Here is a 21954-nt window from a genome sequence, read left to right as displayed (position 1 = left end):
GGAAACTGACTTTTTGATTTGTGTGTCCATCCAGTAAAGCTACTGTGTATCTTTTTTCAGAGATGACATTTTTGATAGCTGGAATTCAGAGTCAGACTAAATTTCACTTGAAAATGCACTTTCAGTGATCATTTGAATAACTCCTGGTAATGTCTGGCATGTCCGGAAGTATCCGTCATGGCTCGTTCATTATAGTGCTCTCCTCTGCTCTTATTGCCGACAGAGCGGGCCCTCCAGTGTTATTTGCCAGTAGAGCACTTCAGCATTGAATGAATGTAAAAGCATTGTACCTTTCCCGAGAGAACAGGCCAAAAATTGCTACAATGCCATTGAATTGGGGAAATTAGCAGCAGTCCTCTCTCCCAATCAGCACTTCTTTTGGAGGGTAGAAGTGTCGGCTCTGGACCAATTAAAATGCAGTGCATTCTGATTGAAACATTGGACTTCTGACATGTGTTCATACAAGTATAATAATGTAGGCGTTAGGGGATTGGGTGACAAATTTCCGGGAAGTGACTCAAACCCTTGTGTTTCATTGGCCTGGGACTTGATGTTGATGATGACCAGCGATGGTGCTTTAATGGCCACGTAAAGAGAATATATGCATGTATGTCTGCGTCTTTCCATAGAGAAACGGACGGACAAGTCTGCGGTGTCCGGGGCCATTCGGCTCCAGATTAGCGTGGAAATCAAAGGGGAGGAGAAGGTGGCGCCCTACCACGTCCAGTACACCTGTCTGCACGAGGTATCTGTGCCAGTGACTGCGGCATTTACTTTACTCTTTGGCTAAGGGGTCTAAAACTCAAAGTACCTGGGGGCCGCTGGCTGGGATGGGGGGGGCTTCTCCCAAGGGAACCACATGAGCCAAAAGAGAAACGAGAGAGAAGAAAATAGAACATTATATCATCTGCATTCTGCTAATCTGCATGAAAAGCTGGTCTATGCAGATCACTTAAGTGAAAATTACAAAGTGGAAAACAAAGGATCGACCTGCAGGCCAGATTTAATACTGAATTAAAACCGTGTGATGGGCCTCATAAAACCATGGGCTGGTAGTTTGACGTCTGTGATGTAGCTACTACACTGTTTGGCTTTATCTACCTTGCTGCTTATCTGCCTAGTCCTGCCTCTTAAACCTGAATTATACTTTATAAACAAAACATTTAACAAAGTATCCATTTATCGAGTCTTGGTTACATTTGTGCCGCTCCAAACTTTGCGTAGACAAATTTGGAAAAAATTCGAGCTGCTACAAAGTCAATTTTTATGCACCTTCTACAGCTAGTGTCTATAATACTTTTTACTTTTTTAGTCTCACAAATACAAATTAACATAATACAAATAAACTTAATGGATGTAAGAGAAATTGTTGCTGTCATCCTGAATGTTTTATATACCTGTTAATATGGTTAATATGATGCCTATTGTGGCTTTTTTAATGCTAGATATAAATAGCATTTCGGTTTCAATCAGCAATATAAGTACACTTGCCTAGTCCTGCCTAGTCTCCCCCATTAAAAAATAAACAAATGCTACCAAGTGGGCCACACCATCCTATCTTAAAAGCAACACAGTTCTTGCAGTCTGTGTTGCTGTGATTTGTATTTACATTTCTGGGGAGATGCAGGTCAGATTGTGGCGTAGGCATCGGCCTAAGGTCCACGGCTACATTGTAGTTACGCCGTCGATTCGACCCAGAAGTATAAAACAACCTGTTATGTACGGCACCAAGTCTGATGCCATTCAAACCTTTTCTACCTCCCTGCCTTCCCCGCCAGAACCTGTTTCATCATTCCACGGACGTTCTGGGCCAGGGTGTTGTCAAGATCCCAGATTCTAAGGGAGATGATGGATGGAAGGTGTATTTTGATGAAGTGACTCAGGAGATTGTGGATGAGTTTGCAATGCGATATGGGATCGAGTCCATCTACCAGGCTATGACGTGAGTCTTTTTGTTTGTTTCCCTGCTGTGTCTGCTAAAGCATACTTTTTGTTTATATTCTTTAATTTTTTTCTTAAGACACAAATCTTCCTGCCTGCAGGTTATTTTTAGTATTGTTTTATCTACTTATAATTCTATTTGGCTTTGTTTCCATTTTAATTCCACGTTTGGTTTCATTTCAATGACCCTGGAAATTCACATTTTAGCTTTAGTTTTGAATTGTCAGAAAGTCAGAAAGAAAATATCTTGCTGGCCCCCTTCCCATTGCTTTTCGGATGCTTTGTTATTGTAGACATGAAATGAGTCGTTGCTTACGGTCTGCCAGATCTCTTTCGACAGGAACTGGTCGCGGTAATTGTGTTCACAGCCGACATTTAATAGGGAGCTTTCGTTTGAAAAGTCCCGTAGACTTAGCCATTTCACTGCTGCCCTCCGGATCAGGACTGGGATTTGAGGATGCACAGTTTTCATCGCTTTCAGTTATAAACTATTTGAAAACGAAAAACTGGCATTGGCACTGGCACTGGCACCGGCACTGGCACCGGCACCCAGCTTCAGAACCAGCAAAATAAATTTCTTGTTGGCGGCATTTTTGAAAATCTGACATGGCCTGCATTTGAAAGTGGACATCCTTTATGTCTAATTTTTGAGATCCATATACAGAACATTTAACATTTAGTTACAACTGTCAGCAGTATCACTGAGTTTGTTTTGCAGATTTTGTGTACTGTAATATAATCTGCCTTGATGCCTACATTTTGAACACATCTGAAGTACCTTAAAACGCCTTAATACTGTTAATATTTAATCTTTGGTCTAAAGTTAAAGACTAATGTGGTAGCCAATCTTCTGATAGTAGACGCTGGGCATCCTGAGTGTCACGGCTTTAATCACCTGACCTAGTTTACATATATAATGTCGAACCTGCTCATCTACTCTTACCTGGAGACCTTCATCGCTAAGTACAGTATCACTGAAAAGTTTGGATACACCTACCCATAGAAATGTTTATTTGTACTATTTTCTAAATTTTAGAATAATCATAAAGACATCAAATCTATGAAGCATATATCTTGCCAGAAGGAGGTCCCACATTTACTGTATACTGAGCACTCATGCGCCACTTTTCCTTCACTCTGTAGTCAAACGTCTCCAAAACTCTTCCTACTGTGCTTAGGTCAGGTGGCCAGGTCATGTGATCTGAGACTATCACTCTCCTTTGTGGGCAGCTTGGCATGACCATACTTTTGATTTGTGCTGCTTCTGTCTTGCCCCTCACAGGCATTTTGCCTGCCTGTCCTCCAAGTACATGTGCCCGGGGGTCCCTGCAGTGATGAGCACACTGCTGGCCAACATCAACGCCTTCTACGCCCACACCACGGCCTCCACCAATGTGTCTGCTAGTGACCGCTTTGCTGCTTCAAACTTCGGGGTACTGTGCTTCCACAGCATTGCTCTGTTAATTCTTTAAATTCATCCCAAAATTTATCCTATCTTAAAAGCATATTTTATTATTGAATTTAAAAATCTATATTATTATTATATGATGTTGAGCTCAGTGTGCCAAAACCTCCCAGTGTACCTAGCTTTACAGATAAAGTCCTGACTGTCAAGTGTTAAAAGTACAAAATATGAACATATCAGGTATGCACTGTGTGGTAAGTTGAAGATTGTTTTTCCATCAAATTAAAGATGCAGCGATAGATATACAGGCACCAGGACTGAGAGCTTTTTTGCTCTGATGTGTCAGTGAGGACGATGTGCATCTTGCCTGCAAAGTTTTGACTATGCTAGGCATCGTTAATGAGAAGAAGCAGTGTTCTCTGGAATGATCCACCTACTGGTTTACACTACATTTTCACTGGCTTCCTGAAGATTAACTGTGTTCCTTTGGGAGTCACTGGCCACAGAACGTCCTTTATTTCTCTTTTTATTGTGTCTAACTGCTCCACTTTTTCCCCTGTATCATTTTAGTGTTTAATACAATTCTGTCCACTCATTGGTTCTGTAAAATTGTGCAGTATTTTATTTTTTCCCCCAGTATTATTAGCTATCATCTTGATTTTTATCGACATTTTGTCATTATTGAAGAAGTGTACTGTACATAGAGAATGACATGTAAAGCTAGCTAGACAGCTGTGAAGCATCCCACACTGAATGGGTCCCAATCCCAAGGCACAAAGTTCACTGTAGCTTCTATTAAAATTCCCGCATTTCCTTCCATTTCCTATTACTAGACTGCTATAAAAACACCTTGCTTTTGCTAATTTGTGGTAATATTTTTTTAAGTCTATAATTTAGTGGAATTGCATTACATTCATCCATTTTCCGGCTGCCTATTGTACTCAAAGCTGTAGGCATATCCCAGGTCGCATGGGGTTTGCCCTGGATGGGATGACAGTCCATGACATGGGAAATACACAGACACAAACTAACTGCATATCTTTGAACTGTGGGGAGATACTGGAGCAATTGTAGATGCGTGAGGCAGCAGTATGCATCACCGTTGCTGAGAATCTTCTATGACTACTCATAAATTAATGTATTTCTTACCCATACACCTCGGCTAATTTTGTTTTTCCTCATTCTCACAGAAAGAGCGATTTGTTAAGCTTCTAGACCAGCTGCACAACTCCTTACGCATTGACCTCTCCATGTATCGCGTAAGTCAGAGTGGGAAGGCTCCCCAGACTATTATGTGAAGGTGATACAAAAGGGCTTGAGTGTAATGTTTCATTGGTATGTTATTTAACGTTAATAAGGTACTCAGAAAGAGATTCTGAATGTTTTGTACATTATGTAAATTGAATTATCCTCATGTAGTGTTTCGCTGTCTTGGCGTAGGAAAGAGAACCTTCCAATATGTCAGAATCCATCACTTTTTTAATTGGGTGGCTTTTGAACTGACCGCTGATACGTTACGTGTTTCTTTCCAAAAGAACAACTTTCCAGCCAGCAGCAAGGAACGTTTACAGGACCTGAAGTCTACTGTGGACCTCCTGACCAGCATCACCTTCTTCAGGATGAAGGTAGATACATTCATGAAGGTGTACATCGCCAACTCTTGTGTTTGAGCTCCCTTTAAAGCGCTTGGGTTGTGTTGTGACGTGGATATCACAGAGTTTTTGGTCTCTTTGAGCCGTGACTGGATTTTTAAGATGGGCCAGCGTTGTAAATTAAGCATTACCCTGTTCTGTGCATGAATTTATGGCTAGGCTATGGATATGTCCATGGGAGTGTGGATTGTAATCACTATACATATTATGTTTTAAGTGTTTCTCCGCTGTAGGCTTGCACAATATGATTGGGAACATTGCATAGTAAAAGTCAACTTGCATGTGATAGATATTTTGTTTACCTATATCTGTCTGATTTGCTGATCATCCCTGCCCTGTGAATAGGTCCAGGAATTACAGAGCCCCCCAAGGGCCAGTCAGGTGGTACGTGACTGTGTCAAGGCCTGTCTAAACTCCACTTATGAGTACATCTTCAACAACTGTCAGGAGCTCTACTTTCGCCAGTACCAGCCAGCAGGACATGTGAGTGCTTAACTGCTGGGAAGTTTGTCCGAAGTACACCGTGCGTTTATTCTGAAAAATATGGCTCCCCTTTGCAGAATTGCTGAAGACTTGTTAATGTAACTTTTTATTTCTCATTTTATTTGTGTTTTTAGTTCTGCAGTCCAGTTCTTTCAATTTCTGTAAATTGCAACAAGATCCTGCAGGAGGCTGAAAGGTCTCCAACTCTTTTAAAGTCCAGACACCTTGGATCAGTCCTCTTCTGCTGCTGCATTTCAATCTCTGATAGCATTCTCACAGTTTCAATGTACTGCAAAACCACACAGGTGTTTTCATTGACTAATGCTGAATGTGCATTGTGTTTGGTTGATTAATATCACAATACTGATTCAGGACAAAGAGCTGCCTTTGGAAGAACAGGGCCCCAGTATCAAGAACCTGGACTTCTGGCCCAAACTCATCACCCTGATTGTATCAATCATTGAGGAGGACAGGAGTTCCTACACTCCAGTTCTCAACCAGTCAGTATAAATACATTTCATTAGCTCAACTGCAGCAACATTTGACTTTATTGATCCTAATGTGTTGCCATATATGGTAGCTCTTTTACCCAAAATGGAGTGCTTCCTTCCTCCTTGGTGTTATAGGTTCCCTCAGGAGCTTAATGTGGGGAAGGTTTGTGCAGAGGTCATGTGGACACTCTTTTCCCAGGACATGAAGTATGCAATGGAGGGTAAGGCTTGTTGCCCAATTCTCAGAGTCAAGGTTTGTGTGATTTTACAAATGCTAAATGTATTTGTATTGGATTGTCAAATGGTGATTTCCTTCGAGATTGAACCTCTGCTATTTCCTTCACATTATGATGCCCGGGGTTTTAAATTTGGACCCTTGGCTGGGTGGTCCGGTGGTGTCAGTTTTCCAGTTTTAGAACTGCAGACGTGTAGCTTTAGTATGAACCCGACAGAAATATATAGTGAGTAACAGATGAAAGAGGGGATATAAGCAGCCCTCTGGATGCTTATTATGTCTGGAGCTGACATGTCTGGAGATGACCTGCACTTGGACTAAAGTGGATGATTATGGAGTTTGGTGGATATGCAAGCTGGCGCTGTGCTTTCATTAGCCTCTCTTCGCGGTGCGGCTTGGGTTCAGGTCGGTTCAGGTCTGTTCAGGTCGGTTCCTGTATACCAGTGGAAAAGTGCCAGTATTCCTTTTGTGAATGTTGGAGCTGCTCGTTGTTAGATGTACCAGTGGGGTGAGGCTTGTTTGCCCGTGGTTGGATATTTGTCATCTTAAGCCCTTCAGCAACGCCTTTAACCCCGAAACCTGCACAGTGGCAGCGGATAATTGGCTGACCCTGCACTCAGACCCCAGGCCTTGCCCTCACCTTTATATATATATACTGTATGAGAGCAAGATAGAATATAAGCAGTAATGACCACATTCTTATGTACCTGTACTCACACTGGTCCAAATGGCCGATAAAGCAGCAGAATGCAAAGATACTTTTGGAGACTTCCTATTTGCTCCTTTTTTTTAAAGCAATAATTCGACAGATTAAACAGGAGACATTCAGGATAATTTGGGGATGACTTGTGGCAGTATGTCTGTGTGCAGCAAAATATTGCATCGTGGATGTCGAACGATCGGATACTGCAGCGGTGACGTGTAATCTGCGCAGTCACAGCTGCAGACTCGCACGCGCCCGTACATTCGTTGAAGGTGATGATTGTTGGCTGATCTGTGTTGTGGGGTAAGATCTGGCCTTTCATTCTCATTCTGCGTGCTAATTTAGTGTCCTTCCTCTCTCTAGAGCACGAGAAGCACAGGCTCTGTAAGTGTGCAGATTACATGAACCTGCACTTCAAGGTGAAATGGCTGTATAATGAGTATGTGAAAGACCTGCCTGCCTTCAAAGGAGTCGTTCCAGATTATTCCGCGTGAGTGGCTATGGCTGGCCTCTTACTCTGGGCGCCAACGTCTTGTCTGCATTGTGCGGCGTCGTTTCATAGATTAAATGTGTAGAAAAATACTAAGTAGCCAATTTTGATATTTATCCGTCTTTTTAATGTTCCCTGATTTCTAATGCTCTGTCCATAAATACGAAATTAAAATGAAATTTCCCACGACGCCTTTACTATTTTCGTTAAAGAATAGCTTTTCGCTCCCATCTGCATCTGTACTGTGCTGATACTTCCCCTAACTACTGTATTTATTGCTGTCTCTGTATATGTATATTTATAGATGGTTCCTGCAGTTTGTTCTGCAGTGGCTAGACGAGAACGAGGACGTTTCCATGGAGTTCATGCATGGAGCATTAGAGAGAGACAGGAAAGATGGAGTATGTACAGTCATTTATATAAAGGCTCAGCAAAGGCCGCTACTTCTTACAATTCGGTATTCTACAGCAAAAACACACTGTCAAATGACAAAATTCACTGGACTAACATACAGTTCTGAAGATTCTGTAAAGTCATTCTGAAAAGGTTTTTCTTGTGTGTGTGTGTGTGTGTGTGTGTGTGTGTGTGTGTGTGTGTGTGAGAACTACAATTCTGTGACTGTAGTAGGCTGCCCCAGTCTGGAAAATATTAATGTGTGCATATCAGTGCGGCCGGTGAAAAATCAGTGTTTCGTTAATTTAATATGGGTAGTTAATTTACCACAATACTCGTACATGCAGCTGTCAAGCAGTACACACTTTGTATGTACAGTAGAACAACTGGCTAGCTGTTCAATCTAAGACTGAAGAGCTGATAAATCTTATTTCTACTCCCCAGTTCCAGCAGACGTCAGAACATGCCCTGTTCTCTTGTTCTGTTGTGGACATCTTCACCCAGCTCAACCAGAGCTTTGAGATCATCAAAAAGCTTGATTGTCCTGACCCCAAAGTCTTGGCTCACTACAGCCGACGCTTTGCTAAGGTAACTGCTTCATTATTGTTACTCAAATAAGCTACTTTTCATTTTGACAGATGCTATTTGCACCCAGGTGTCAGTAGCCAACAAAGCTATTCCACCAAAAATTCCATGACTAAGGCTACATCCACACTAATACGTTTTCCTTTAGAAATGCAAAAATTTTCTTCCGATTTAGCCTTCCATACTCACTACTGCGGATCATTTTTTCTCAGAAGTGGAGAAAATTTTCAGTGCTGTCTAGCAACTAATCTTTCTGTCATCACATCAGTGTGGATACTCATAAACGTAAAAATTTTGTTACGCCTACATCTGTGGTTTACAGACTTTCACTACCTGACAAATGTTCTTTTGCTTAATTGTACGCTGCTAAATCCTGTTTTGTATACATTGTCTGCTGTTTACCAGCCAAGAAAACTAGGAATTTATCGATTGCTGCTTATTGCAGATACTGTAAATTACATTTAGACAAGAGTGCAGTGAAATGGAGGTGAAGAGAGTTAATAAAATACGTGTTATATAAGAGCTAAACATAATATGTACATTTACTTTCAACAGTGTGTGCGAGAGTAATCAACAGTCAAAAAAACTGAATTTTATTACAAATCAAAGTCAAAACAAATAATTCCAAATATATACCTCACCACTTATAGAATTATAAAAAATTTTGGTTGGACAAAAAAATGAATAAATGACACAATATAAAGTTGGTAAGTGCACATGCCCAGTGTAGGCTAAAATGCATCAGAAGGTACAGGTATGTCATTTGTATGTCATTTGTATGTCATTTTTATGTCATTTGCTTTTTATGTGCTGCAGTTTGAATGCAAAAGTTTGTTTTTCCCCCATCACTAGTGAAAACGGTCATGTGGATGCAAATCTTTTCCTTCAGAAACCCCCATAAATTTTTTTAACATGTTAGTGCAGACGTAGCCTAATGCTATTGAATCCTCCCCATGAAGTACACATGAGGGGAATTCCCCCCCATTGTGAGAAGTGCCCTGTCGTTAGTGCTAATGGCCGTTAGCAAGATTACCGTGTGCCTTTGGCTAGCTAACTAACGCTAAAATAAAGGTACATTTAGCATTTGATGTGCCTTAAATTTTATATTTGTATCCCACTTGGGCACCTTCAGCCCTGAAGTGACGTGCAACTGAGCGTGCAACATTGGGGGGGGTGAAGATGCTGGGTGTAAATGGCCAAATAGGAGGCAGTGGCTGTTTTCACCCGGGTTCAAACGTACATACCGTTTCATTTATGAAATATACGTGACTTCTGATTGTGGGCATCTGCAAGCCTGGTCAGTCTAAGTGTCTTTGTGCGGAAAAATCATTTTGGCTATTTTTCACAGTGTAGACTTTAGTTTAATGTGAGTTATTAGCTGCCGAAATACAATTCCAGTGAAACTTAGCAATGGCAAATACAACGAGTGAAGACTTTCTCATTAGTATGATAGGAATTCAATATGTTCTCATTAAAAATGGCTAATTGAAAACCATTTTTCAAATGTCCCTAAAAGCCAGAGGCACATGTGCCATTATTAAGATTGTTCTCAGGGTATTGGGCTCAGGCTTCAATGTCCTGGTCCCTTCATGAAATATTCATGAGGGCAGGAATGCCAACAGACTTATCTCTGCCAGTTTCAAATGGGAGGGTGCAGGCAATAAGTGTTGTGGAAATGCTAGGCTTTGTCATCGTTTGTAACAATTCACCCACTCCCTCGTATTTCACAGCCTGCTTGACGTGTCACTATAAAACACTGCCTTGTTACTGTGGAGTGACATGGATTGCTAGTTTGGATCTCTCCCCTACTGGCTCGACACTCATGTTAGATTGTTTATTTGCCTGACAGGGTTTGGCTGCAAGCAACAGCAATGTTCATATATTTTCAAACCAGATTTTATAGCATGTTTACAACAATACGGCATTAGAAGCTGAATCTCTGAGCAGCCCTTGGGTGCAGCTGCTTGGTCGCGTTTGGGGTTTTAGTTTTTGTCAGACTGATGGAAACTGGGAATAACCTCATAGCTCTCGTTTACACCCTTTGTACTTTGTGTCTCTCATTTGTCCAAAAGAACACTAGTATTTCACATTTGTAAATTTAGTTGCTCAGCAAACAGAGTTATTGAAAGGAAAAATTTAAAATAGAACTGACCTAAGAAGCCTATTTGCCTGGTGCTGCATGGATCGGCGCTGCTTACATGTTTAAATTTCTTTCTTAGTAGAATTTCTGAACCATAAGTAAGTCTGGCCTTTTCCTTCACTCGACAGACCATTGCCAAAGTCCTGTTGCAGTATTGTGCCATTCTGACCAAGTGCTTTGCCTCCTACTGCGACAAAGAGAAAATCGTAAGTCCCACTTTCATTTCTGGAGTATGGTGTATAATATGGCATAGCGTTTGAAAGATAAGGAGAAGCTACCTTATTCTGTTTCCCACTTCTGCAGCCATGTGTGCTGTTGAACAACGTGCAGCAGCTTCGTGTCCAGTTGGAGAAGATGTTTGAGTCCATGGGCGCCAAACAGGTTAGGGGAGGTTGGGGGAGGGGGGTGCATTTTTCTAAGGGCCTGACCTTGTACGCAGGTCTCCCATTTCTCTTTGTATTGGGTGTGTGAGTTTGAATAGGCATCTCTCCATTTGTGTGCTGTTATTTATCTAGAGAATGATCTTGTGCCAGAAGAAATAAATTCAAGGATATTCTGCCTGCAGAAATATAATGTTTCAAAATACAACAGGGATACCTCCATTAAAATGAATAATGTGTGTGTGTGTGTGTATGTATAATCCATATATTATTTAAACATTCATATATGTATATATGTGATTGTCCTTCCACAATGTGCAGATTCTGCTATTATCTTGGTTGGCAATAGTTTTCTGTGTATTTATCTCTATTTATTTGATATCATCCGTTTTGGTTTCTGTTGCTCTGGGATGTGTTTGTAAACAGATGATTCACGTACAGTTTACTATGTGTCGCGACAACTGGTAGCATCCCTTAACAGACATCACTTCTGTCATCTTCAGATCTTAATATTGATAATGCCCTCTGTCATCGTAAATCCTGCACTCTGCCAATTATGAATCTACAATTCTTGTAGAAAAATTCAATATGCTTTTGACCATTCACGTTTTGGTAAACTAAGACTAGCACTGGTTGTTTTGATTAGAGTTTGTGTGCAGTATAAAATCGAAGACATCCCTCTGCTTCTGTTGTAAGCTTTGGTTTGATATTTACGAATCATACTTTATACTCTACTATATGTCTCTGTGTTCTTTTGCTGATGTATTTCAATTAGAAATGTGCTGAGAAAAGTAACAGTAAAGCATTAGCTTTGAAATGTCTGCTGTTTCATACACATGTTGTAAGTTTGTTTCCTCCAGATCGCTGTAGAGCAGGCAGTAGTGCAGTGTGTGTAGCGCCTATGAGAAAACTTGCCCTGATGACAAACCCGCAGGTCTCTTCCTTATCATATGTTTACAGAGCTTCATGATGCTCTTTAGATTGTAGAGTCACTAGGACTAGAGCCTTTCTCAAAGTAGCAGTTGGTCTGGCTTGGATGTATGAAGTATTTAACGTGATTGAAAATTAGCTTAGTACATAGATTGTTAGTGCTCTAACCCAGCAGTGTACTGTATGTCTTTGACTTCTTCACTAACTCTCAGTGGTGGGGCTGTGGTACTTGTCCCCAAATCTGCTTCATATCAGGTTTTTCCAGCTCTGGCTAAAACACTGTTATTCTGAAAATGGACACCAGCCTCTAAATATGAGTTATTTAAGCACTTTTGAGCTGCAGAAGCCTGTGGAAGCTAAGAATCTCTAGACCCTGGGATAAATCCAAAGTGAGAGACAAAATAAATTGCCTTCTTTCATTCCTTGCTACGTTTGAGATGGATGAGCTTGTGGAGTCAGAGGAGGAAGAAGAGGTGGGTCCATGTACCTTGGATGGTGAATGATGACAGTTCATCATCATCATCATCATCATCACTTTAGCTGCATTTTTTTTAATCTTACTCTCTACTTGCACAATTATTTTACTGGTTTTAAGTGGTTGTAAAGCAAAAGAGTCAGTCCAAAGAAAAATCGAGTTATGTTCATTTTATCATCTTCAGATTAGTTTAATGGTTTTTAAGGTGTAATTCTGTCAGCTAAAGATTTAAGGATGCTGTGGGGGAAATGCCATCAAATGCAATTTTGTCTCATAGTGTTAATGAGGCTTATTGTCTTTTTTTATTGTGGGTTTTAGGCGATTGCTGAGGTTGAGAAACACCACAGGGTAGATATCAAAGTTAAAAAAAAAATGACATGATTAGTTTCTGCGGAATATTTAGGAATTGAGAAGTTGGGGCCGATAGTCACACAAAAGATGCTACAGTTACTTAGCAGAGGATGGAGAATTATGTCTCTGTGACTGCCGTTGGCAAGATAGATTTAAAGCTGACATCCAGCCCTGGGAAGTGGATATAATAAATCAAGGACAGTGCTAGTATTTTTTGTAAAAACAGCACTGAGTTGTGTCAGTACTACATTCCAGTAACCTCTGTTATGCTAATTCAGTGTGAATGTCAAATCTTTCTCAAAATCCTTCTACTGTAACTGACCACAACAGTTGCTAATTGGAATCACTGTGGGGAAAAGTATACAATACTCTCAACGACACCAAGTATACAATACTCTCAACGACACCAAGTATACAATACTCTCAACGACACCAAAGTTATTTATGTGTCTCCAGTCAAAGTATTCAAAAGAAGTGACCAGATGAATGAATCCGAGCCCCGGCAGCGTTTGTGATGTTCTCCTCATCTTACCTTTTAGAATCGTTCCCTGTAGCTCCTTCATGCTGATACTGTAACTGGCCTTGACACCCACAACACATAAGTTGTAGCTGCTTTGATAATTTTATGTGTAACCTGGGAAAATACTTTGGGATGCATCGCTGTGGTATTCAGCAACTACTCCCAGGAGAGAAGGTCTTTGTCAGAGGAAGTGCCTTTATGATTTAGGACCGTAACAGAGTATATAAGAGTGGGCGTATAAATAACCTTAGTTTGGTATGAAGGTAATATATGTTTCATCCCTCCTGATGCCATTGGAGAAGCAATGAAAGAAGACATACACAAGCCTATCGCAGAAATACATTTAGCTTTACCCTATGAAGTTTCTCCAGTCTTTACAGGACTGGGGGCCTGTGTAGTAACTAAAGGTAGCTCAGAACTGGATAGCAGTAAATGTGGAGGTTGTACTTGATGGACACGTGACCCTACAAGTTCCGTGTAAATGGTTATGGCTTTTATTAACAGGCTGTGAGTAACAGTAACTTTTGTCATGTTCTTATGTTCTCATCCATAGCTTGAGAACCAAACAACAGAAGAAAATGTGGGTGTTAACATAAGAAAATCCCCAGATGTCACTGATGTGACTCAACATACATATGCAAAAAAATGCACATGTATGAATTTTCATATCTTTACTCTTACTTTCAAGTAGTGTAGTGGACATCAGCGAGGATAGTTATGTTAATGGCAAGGAAATGATACCGTGATTATTCCTGCTTCCCTGTCTTCAAAGCGTCATCAGTCACGCCGATGTTTCACTGGAATATTAGCTTGTCTTTAAAGAGCTGCTTTGCTGATATCACTGGTTTTGTGGCTCTCATTAGCCACATTCAAATTCCATGATGGTAGTTCATGTAATTCACGAAACTATATGAATGTTATGCCGCCACAGAACTATAAACATCGAATGGTCCCTTTAAACACGTGGAACAGAAATCTGTGTCTTTACAGTTTCCATTTGCATTGCATACGTAATATCTAAACATGAATTCTACAACCAGCCCTACTGTAATCTTAATGAACTAATTATGGTAATTACTCCCAAATCGAAGGAAAGAAAGAGACACACAGACACACACAGAGGTTTTGTATTCATAACTTTATGGGGACTGCCCATTGATTTCTATGGGCAAACACTAATCCCAACTATGACAACCTTAACCCAAACCTAGCCCTAACCTTAACCATAAGTAACCAAACAAAATACAAGGCTTTTGGCATTTTTAGTTTTCTGACAGCATTCACAGATTTTGCTGAAAATTGTGTTTCCCTTTGTGGGATCCAGAAAAAGGTCAGCTAAGTTGTAGTGCAGGTGGAGACCTACAGTATTGGTTTTCTTTCGCTTTTTTATCTAACAAAATGGAATAGCACCTGAACCTGATTTTGGGAGATCTGTGTGTTTCTGTCTACCCATATAAACAGAGGCAGGTGTGTGTTTGGGCTTGTGACAAGAATCGATGAAAGATAATGGATTTGCTTCAATTCTCAGAGACTCAACCATCTTTGGTGGAGTCAGATAACTAAGTTTATTAGTATTGATTTTCCTCCACCTGCCCCTTCATTCTTAACCACGTCTGTATGTGCGTGTGATCTGTGTCGTTTGGCTCCAGTAACCTGGATCCCAGACCTTTTTCCTCTTGCTTCATTAGAGCTACAATGTTTAGGTTTATGCAAAATCATAAGATTGATTCTAATCATAAGAGTGCAGAATTTTTTAGCGGCCCCTAAACTTGGAAGTCAATGTAACATTCCGCCACTACCATAGACACTTTCTCATTAGTGTGATAACTCAGGATGTATTTTAGTGGTCTTTTTCAAACTTTTTCAAACAGACCCATTGTCTGTGGGTCGCCCTGTTATTAATCAGACGTCGAGACACCCGTGTTGCACAGTGATAGCAAAGAAAATGGCAGTTTCAGCCACTTGATCCAGTTAGCATGATCAAAAGGTATATGATGGATCTTTTTCAGTCTTTGCAGAAACATTTTGTGGGTGACCAACTAGAAGTGATTATATTTTGAGACAGATTACTCCATAATCAATGCAGTGCCACTTAGAGGTGTCAAAGGGAAGGGTGAAAGCAGATGAAAGCAGATTTTGTGCATGTGATGTCAATTCGCTGGATCTTATTACTGCTTGACGAAAACATTATACGGGTGAAGATCTCAACCCGGTGTGATTTTGAGACAGTTGCCCAACAAATGAATAGTAGTGTTATGTGGCAGCAAAGGAAGAAAAGGGCAGCTTGCTCTTGTGAACACAATACCTCTGAAAGTAATTTATGGATCTTTTTCAAACTTTGCAGACCCATTGTATGGGTGACCAACTGATAGTGTACAAATTTTGTGACATCACCCCAAAACTATAGCAGCACTGCATAGTGATTAATCATAAACGGGCAGTTTCAGACACTTCATATTTTTGTCACAGTAACAGATCTTCTTCACCCTATGCCGCCATATTGTATGGGGAAAGTCCCAACAGCGCTTGGTGACAGCAGAGAGAAGGATAACCTAGATATGCTGCTTGACCTTGTGGATAAGATAATTCAGCCCTGATAAATGTTTCATATTGTTACACTGTTAGCTCTATGTGATATTTAATCTTATTATTACTTCACAAAACATTATATGGATGCAAATCTACACCTGGAAATCAACTTCTGATAGACCTGAGATAAATGGCCACCGAACTGAAGCCGTAGCAAAGGGCAGAAACTGAAGCTGCAGCCCACCTGGTGACACCTAGTGGAGTATCTGCGGAAGTAAAAAAAAAAACAAACAAACAAACCTGTACTCGCTTTTCTTTCTCTAAATTTTGTTCGGCGCTAAGCATGACAGTAAACTTTACCTGACATCACTTGAGTAAGATAAAATTTCTTTATTAAAGCAGGGTGAACCCTAAACTAAAGAAAGGCTCGGCTCATACATTTCTGTACCTCCCCTAAAAGGCAACCTTTTAACCCATTGGCTAAGACAGTGGCTCCTGTCCACGAGCAGAGTGTGTGATGACCTCAGAGGTGATGACCTCGTGCACCTCTACATTCCTTTAGGCCCGCGGCCAGACAGCCAGTCGCCATCTGTTAATCCTACCTCCGCTAGCCCCTTACATATCCCTATGTTGATCAATACCATAAAATTAAGTAAATCAAATTACCCTCATCTCATAAATTTCGTCCATTTGCTTAATTCGTTATAACACATTTCATTAGCACTCATTAGATCACATGATTCTTAACATAGATAAATGTAGCAGACGCATAAGAACATAAGCCTGTTCCCCTGCCAGATGTTCCGGACTGCTCTCCTGGTAACTTCCTATGCAGCATTGGGCAGCCTATGCAGGATGTCCTGTTTTTTTCCGCAAATGAGTTTCCGATTATAGTCACAAACAGGCGGTTTCAGCTGATCAGTTAGAGGGTCAGCACACACACACACACACACACACACACACACACACACACACACACACACACACACTCTTCTTGTCTAAGGCCTAAGACATTGACAGCAATCCCAATATGCATCTCTCCCCAGGTTTATTGGAACTTTTTTCCCACACTGGGGATGGGGGGACGTGTGTCCCCCCCCCCCCAATATCAGTATTTAGGGGACATGATGAGAGTGAAAATTCTGACAGCAAAGGGAACTACAGATGATTCCTGCTACAGTGATGCTCTGGCTCTAGTGTGCATCTTCCTTCAGCAGCACATTCTCCTCCCTCTGACATTACCTTTCCTAGTTCTTGTTCTGTATGGTTAGTTTATAAAATATGTTTTCACTTTTGCATGCAAAACTAGAAAGCCAGCAAGTTGCCTGGAATTTTTGTAGATGATGTTGACCTGAAATACTCAACTCAATTTTTAATTAGTTTTCCCAGGCTCTTTCCAGTATGGGGTCTGTTTGCCCTGTTCCATGCATTCCATAGGTCCTCTTTTAGTGTTTGAGCGTGTTATTCCAAGAAAACCTTCCGTTTTGCTTAATGGTATTAATAAATTCCAATAGGTCAGATGCAGTGGTCCTATATATATATATATATATATATATATAAATATATATATCCTGTTAACAGCTGGTTTTATTTAGGGTCATATTTATCTTTTTGAATGTGGACAAATAGCAAAACATGGCTACAGCAATGTTTTTCTTGCAGTATAATTTTAAATTAAATCTAAAAAATTTTCTGAACATCTTGCTTTTAGTAATAGGCGCTAGGCGCAAAGATTATGGCTATACATAAGATCGCTGGTGTTCCAGTACTCTTCCCCTCGGAGTAATTGTCTCGTGCTTTCCACCTGCGTGTAGCTGTGAAACATTGTGCTATGAGGGGACGGTATCATCAAAAACATGAGGGCTGGAGATCAAAGAGGACTGTTACACTAACTGGTGCTTAGAATCCATGCACACCTTCGCAGACGGAGCACAAAGACCACTTTCATCATTTTATTACTGAACATTGTGCTTGATCAAGTGACTGATAAAGGGGGCGATATTGATTCACATGGTAATTCCCTCATAAAAATTCACGTGGGCCTTTTATGGGTTGTACACCACCTATAACATGATGTCTGTTGTTAAATAATGCAGAGTAGTTTGGATCACCAAAATCCACCTGAAATCATACAAACCCTGCTGGCTTACTACTAGGATATGCAGCTTCTGCTGTGTCTGTGTTCAGCCTCTAGGGGTGACCTGCTGCTGCTCTGTATCGAAGGGGAGTTTTAGTCCTGTTGGTTTATATCATAGAGGAGTTTTAGTCCTGTTGGTTTATATCATAGAGGAGTTTTAGTCCTGTTGGTTTATATCATAGAGGAGTTTTAGTCCTGTTGGTTTATATCATAGAGGAGTTTTAGTCCTGTTGGTCTATATCGTAGAGGAGTTGTAGTCCTGTATCCAAGGTCATTGAGTGCATTACACCAAATGTGTGCCAGTGAGCTTCTCTCTTACCCGCACGTTTCTATGTCTTCTGCCTGGCAACAGATGGATCCTGAGGCCAGTGACCTCCTGAATGAGCTGCAGGTGAAGTTAAATAATGTGCTGGATGAGCTGAGTGCGATATTTGGAAACAGGTAGGAATTTCTGTTTGCAGTCTTACTGAAGTGTCTTCTTTAACATGATTAAAAGCACACACACACACACACACACACACTTAAACTGGTTTTATAATATCCAAATGATTCTAGTTATGTTTTTGCTGTTATTTAGAAGTAGTGTAGTAATGAGTGTGAAACTGCACTCTTTGTGTGACTCTGCTCTGGATGCTAAACCATGTGCTGTCCTTTGATCCCAGTTTCCAGAGCCGAATTGATGACTGTCTGAGGCAGATGGCTGACCTCTTGTATCAGATCAAGGGTCCTGTCAACTCCAACAGCCGCAACACCGTGGAGGCCGACTCTGATAATGTACTGCGACCTCTCATGGACTTCCTAGATGGGAAGTGAGTTGTGATTTGGAATTAGATGTCCATCTTAGAGGTTGTGTTATTGTTTTGGTATCATAATTCATACGTATATTTTCTACCAGTTCACAATTTTATCTGCAAATTTTTGTCACGTTAACCTTTGTTAGCCACTTGCTTTACTCTCTAGCATTTATTAGAAGCAGACTTTTAATGTTTTTTATGTTGCCTATGTATGTGAGATGGGTGCTAACTTTTTTTGTGTGTCCAGCCTGATGCTCTTTGCAACAGTGTGTGAAAAAACTGTTCTCAAGCGTGTACTAAAGGACCTATGGAGGATTGTGATGAACAGCCTGGAGAAGACCATCGTCCTGCCTCAGGGCAGTGACACCACAGTGAGTCCTTCATTCCCCTTGCACCTATACTGGAGATGTCTAGTGGATTTCGTTAATTTTGTAGTAAGAGCTTTATAGCTTTTCTTATCAGTGGGTGCCCTCTAGTGGTTAAATCTGCATATACAAAAGTAATGTTCTGTGGATATAGATGTCAGGCCAGTTTGTGGGTGTGTCATATGTATGCTATATTGAGCTCCAACACACTTTACTGGTGTAATTAATCCAGTTGGGTTGCTGTTGTTAATATAACAATAATTTCATGTTGCAGCATAAATATGATACTGTAAGAAATTACTGAACTCCCTGTTCTTTTACGTCCGATCTTTTACGAGTAGCTGAAATATTCAAATGCACATCAAAAGTTAATCATTCAGATGAAAAGATTCGCAACTGAGGGGGAATTATTTAACTGACTGACCAAAAGTATGAGTGTATGCGACCTGTTTGTGACAGGTTGTATTCGTTACCGTCTTGTTTATCCATCCTACATGCCTGTCTTCTTGTGTCTCACTTGGGTTTACAGGGAGCCCAGATGATTCTTTCTGCCGCCAAGGAGCTGGGCAACATCTCCAAGCTCAAGGTATCGTGTCATACTGTATGCCATCCCTCCCCTTTTATGGCTGGATGTATCCTGCTATCAGTGGAGCTTAGTATTGTTTAGGATAACACAACACATCAATGCTTAAATCTCAACTAATCTTGAAAAGATGGCTGGTCTGCAAAGCTCAGTGCCGCATTGACTGGCTATGTTTGTGACGATGGTATGATTCACGGGGTTCAAAATGGCTTAAAGTGAGACGATGAAAAAAATTCCAGGATTATGGAGTCCTTGTGGAGATTGTAGAATGTGGGACTTCCAGTCTGTCTCATAATCTGAGCAGGAATATAGTGACCCCCCCCCCCCACCCCGTTGACACAATTTTCTGATTGGTGTTCAGGATCACATGGTGTCAGGAGAGGCAAAAAGCCTCACACCTAAGCAATGTGCTGTCATGGACATGGCCCTGGACACAATAAAGGTGAGACAATTAGAGGAAAGTCCTACTGTATCATTATAATAATGACATGCAGCTTTATTATTAGTATGGTTTGTTTTATTTTGAATCATTTAACAAAGATAGCTTGGTAGGGTCTGTAGTAACATGCAAAGGCACAAAAACTGTATATCAAGGATGCTTAAGTAAAGTATGTGAAATACAAAGCAGGAGTAGCTAGATTCATTTTCTTATAAAGACGGTTTAATCCAGGTGGTACCTGAAAATTGTGGTCATCCACTCCTCATCCATTCGTCTGTTTGACACCGCAGCAATATTTCCATGCTGGAGGAAACGGGCTGAAGAAGACCTTCCTGGAGAAGAGTCCAGAACTGTCGTCCCTGCGCTATGCTCTCTCGCTGTACACCCAGACCACAGATGCTCTCATCCGGACCTTTGTTACTACGCAACACAACCAGGGTACTAAAATCACTCCTGTTTATCTTGCATATACATCAGAAAATGCTTCTGAACTTTCTTACTTTATCTCGGGATCACTTCTCCTAGAGGAAACCTTTAACAAATGTCTTTATTGCACTCAGAACCTTGTCCATGGATATGCAGCACTGTACTGTGTCTGAGTGGTAGTGTAGCTCTGTAGATAATCTCCCTTGTCCCCCTGTTACTTTGTCCTGTTTCATCTCTCTTTCTCTGTCTTTTCCTGCTGCTTTTGCATCTTCCGCCAGTGCATAATGGGAAGGGTATAAGATTTACCGCAAATGAAAAAGTACTGCCAAACAAGGGTAGGTGGGGAGCTTCATGTTAGTGAGAGCCCCTATTGTGCTGGATTCCACAGCGAATCACAATCATGCAATTTGTATTTTACTGTGTTACATATGGTTTTATGTGAAGTATGGTTATAAGCCGCTCATGCACTTACAAATATTTTCATAAGAGGTTTCCTGTATGTGGATGAATGTCAAAGTAGTTGATCTTCAATACAGCACGCAAGGTGGAAAGATGTTGGAAAACACTGTGTCCAAAATAGAGTATAGACAGTTAATTCTTGTCCCCCACCTTTGTGTTTGCAAAGGCTCAGGTGTGGACAAGGCTGTGGGGGAGGTGTCCATACAGGTGGATCTCTTCACTCATCCTGGCACCGGGGAGCATAAGGTCACAGTGAAAGGTGAGCTCAGAATCAAGCAGAAGCCTGGCATTCAGGTCCTGAGCTACATTTAGAAACTGAAAGTGTCTTTCACTCGTCGGTGAAAAGGAAGTGCTTTAATTAGCAAGGATTAAGTAAGAGGAAGGAACTTTGGGGCAACAGCTCCTAAAAAAAGGAGGATATAAATGAGAACAGACAGCAGCTGGTTCAGTGTGAGGGAAGAAAGAGAGTTGTATAAAGAGGAGAATTCCAAAGTGTGTAATAAAGGTCTCGTCTGGTGGTTTTCTGGTATTGGAGTCTAGGGAATAAACAGAAGCAGTATTCTGGGGAAATGGGTGCAGGTGACTTAACTTTTCCCAAAATATCATAAAGATGCACAGAAATGTCAAGATGTCTTATCTCACTCATTAGTTTATTTTACAGAATATGCCACCTACTGTAACTCTGACAGAAACTCTCCCAAAGAGTGAGGGACATTTGCAGTTATACAGAATACTGATACTGTTCATTGTCTTCCAGTTGTTGCAGCAAATGACCTAAAGTGGCAGACGTCTGGAATGTTCCGGCCATTTGTCGAGGTCACTATGATCGGACCCCACCTCAGTGACAAAAAACGCAAGTTCACCACCAAGTCTAAGAACAACAGCTGGGCGCCAAAGTTCAATGAAACTTTCCACTTGTGAGTACATTCTTTTGTGGTACATTTCTACAGTCATTCTTTTGTGGTACATTTTTACAGTTATTATTTTGTGGTACATTTTTACAGTTATTATTTTGTGGTACATTTTTACAGTTATTATTTTGTGGTAC

The 21954-nt window shown here is 40.8% G+C and overlaps 1 protein-coding gene across 4 annotated transcripts in view; it reads left to right on the top strand.

Annotated features, from left to right (window-relative positions):
- LOC125745985 (protein unc-13 homolog B-like) overlaps positions 1-21954 on the top strand; it is a 103246-nt gene that overhangs the window by 77383 nt on the left and 3909 nt on the right. For all 4 annotated transcript variants that reach the window (XM_049019394.1, XM_049019393.1, XM_049019392.1 and 1 more), the window contains 21 exons: positions 630-745; positions 1779-1942; positions 3224-3374; positions 4537-4605; positions 4882-4971; positions 5344-5481; positions 5854-5981; positions 6108-6193; positions 7274-7400; positions 7705-7801; positions 8238-8381; positions 10647-10724; positions 10822-10899; positions 18193-18281; positions 18503-18649; positions 18882-19005; positions 19529-19585; positions 19944-20024; positions 20312-20459; positions 21073-21165; positions 21664-21823. In XM_049019394.1, the coding sequence (XP_048875351.1) occupies positions 630-745; positions 1779-1942; positions 3224-3374; positions 4537-4605; positions 4882-4971; positions 5344-5481; positions 5854-5981; positions 6108-6193; positions 7274-7400; positions 7705-7801; positions 8238-8381; positions 10647-10724; positions 10822-10899; positions 18193-18281; positions 18503-18649; positions 18882-19005; positions 19529-19585; positions 19944-20024; positions 20312-20459; positions 21073-21165; positions 21664-21823 (2365 nt within the window). The remainder of the gene's footprint in view (positions 1-629; positions 746-1778; positions 1943-3223; positions 3375-4536; positions 4606-4881; positions 4972-5343; positions 5482-5853; positions 5982-6107; positions 6194-7273; positions 7401-7704; positions 7802-8237; positions 8382-10646; positions 10725-10821; positions 10900-18192; positions 18282-18502; positions 18650-18881; positions 19006-19528; positions 19586-19943; positions 20025-20311; positions 20460-21072; positions 21166-21663; positions 21824-21954) is intronic.

The sequence above is a fragment of the Brienomyrus brachyistius genome, chromosome 7, assembly GCF_023856365.1.
Source record: "Brienomyrus brachyistius isolate T26 chromosome 7, BBRACH_0.4, whole genome shotgun sequence".
Classification (NCBI taxonomy): domain Eukaryota; kingdom Metazoa; phylum Chordata; class Actinopteri; order Osteoglossiformes; family Mormyridae; genus Brienomyrus; species Brienomyrus brachyistius.
The sequence above is the reverse complement of the archived record's forward strand: the minus strand, read 5'-3'. Positions and strand labels throughout refer to the sequence as shown.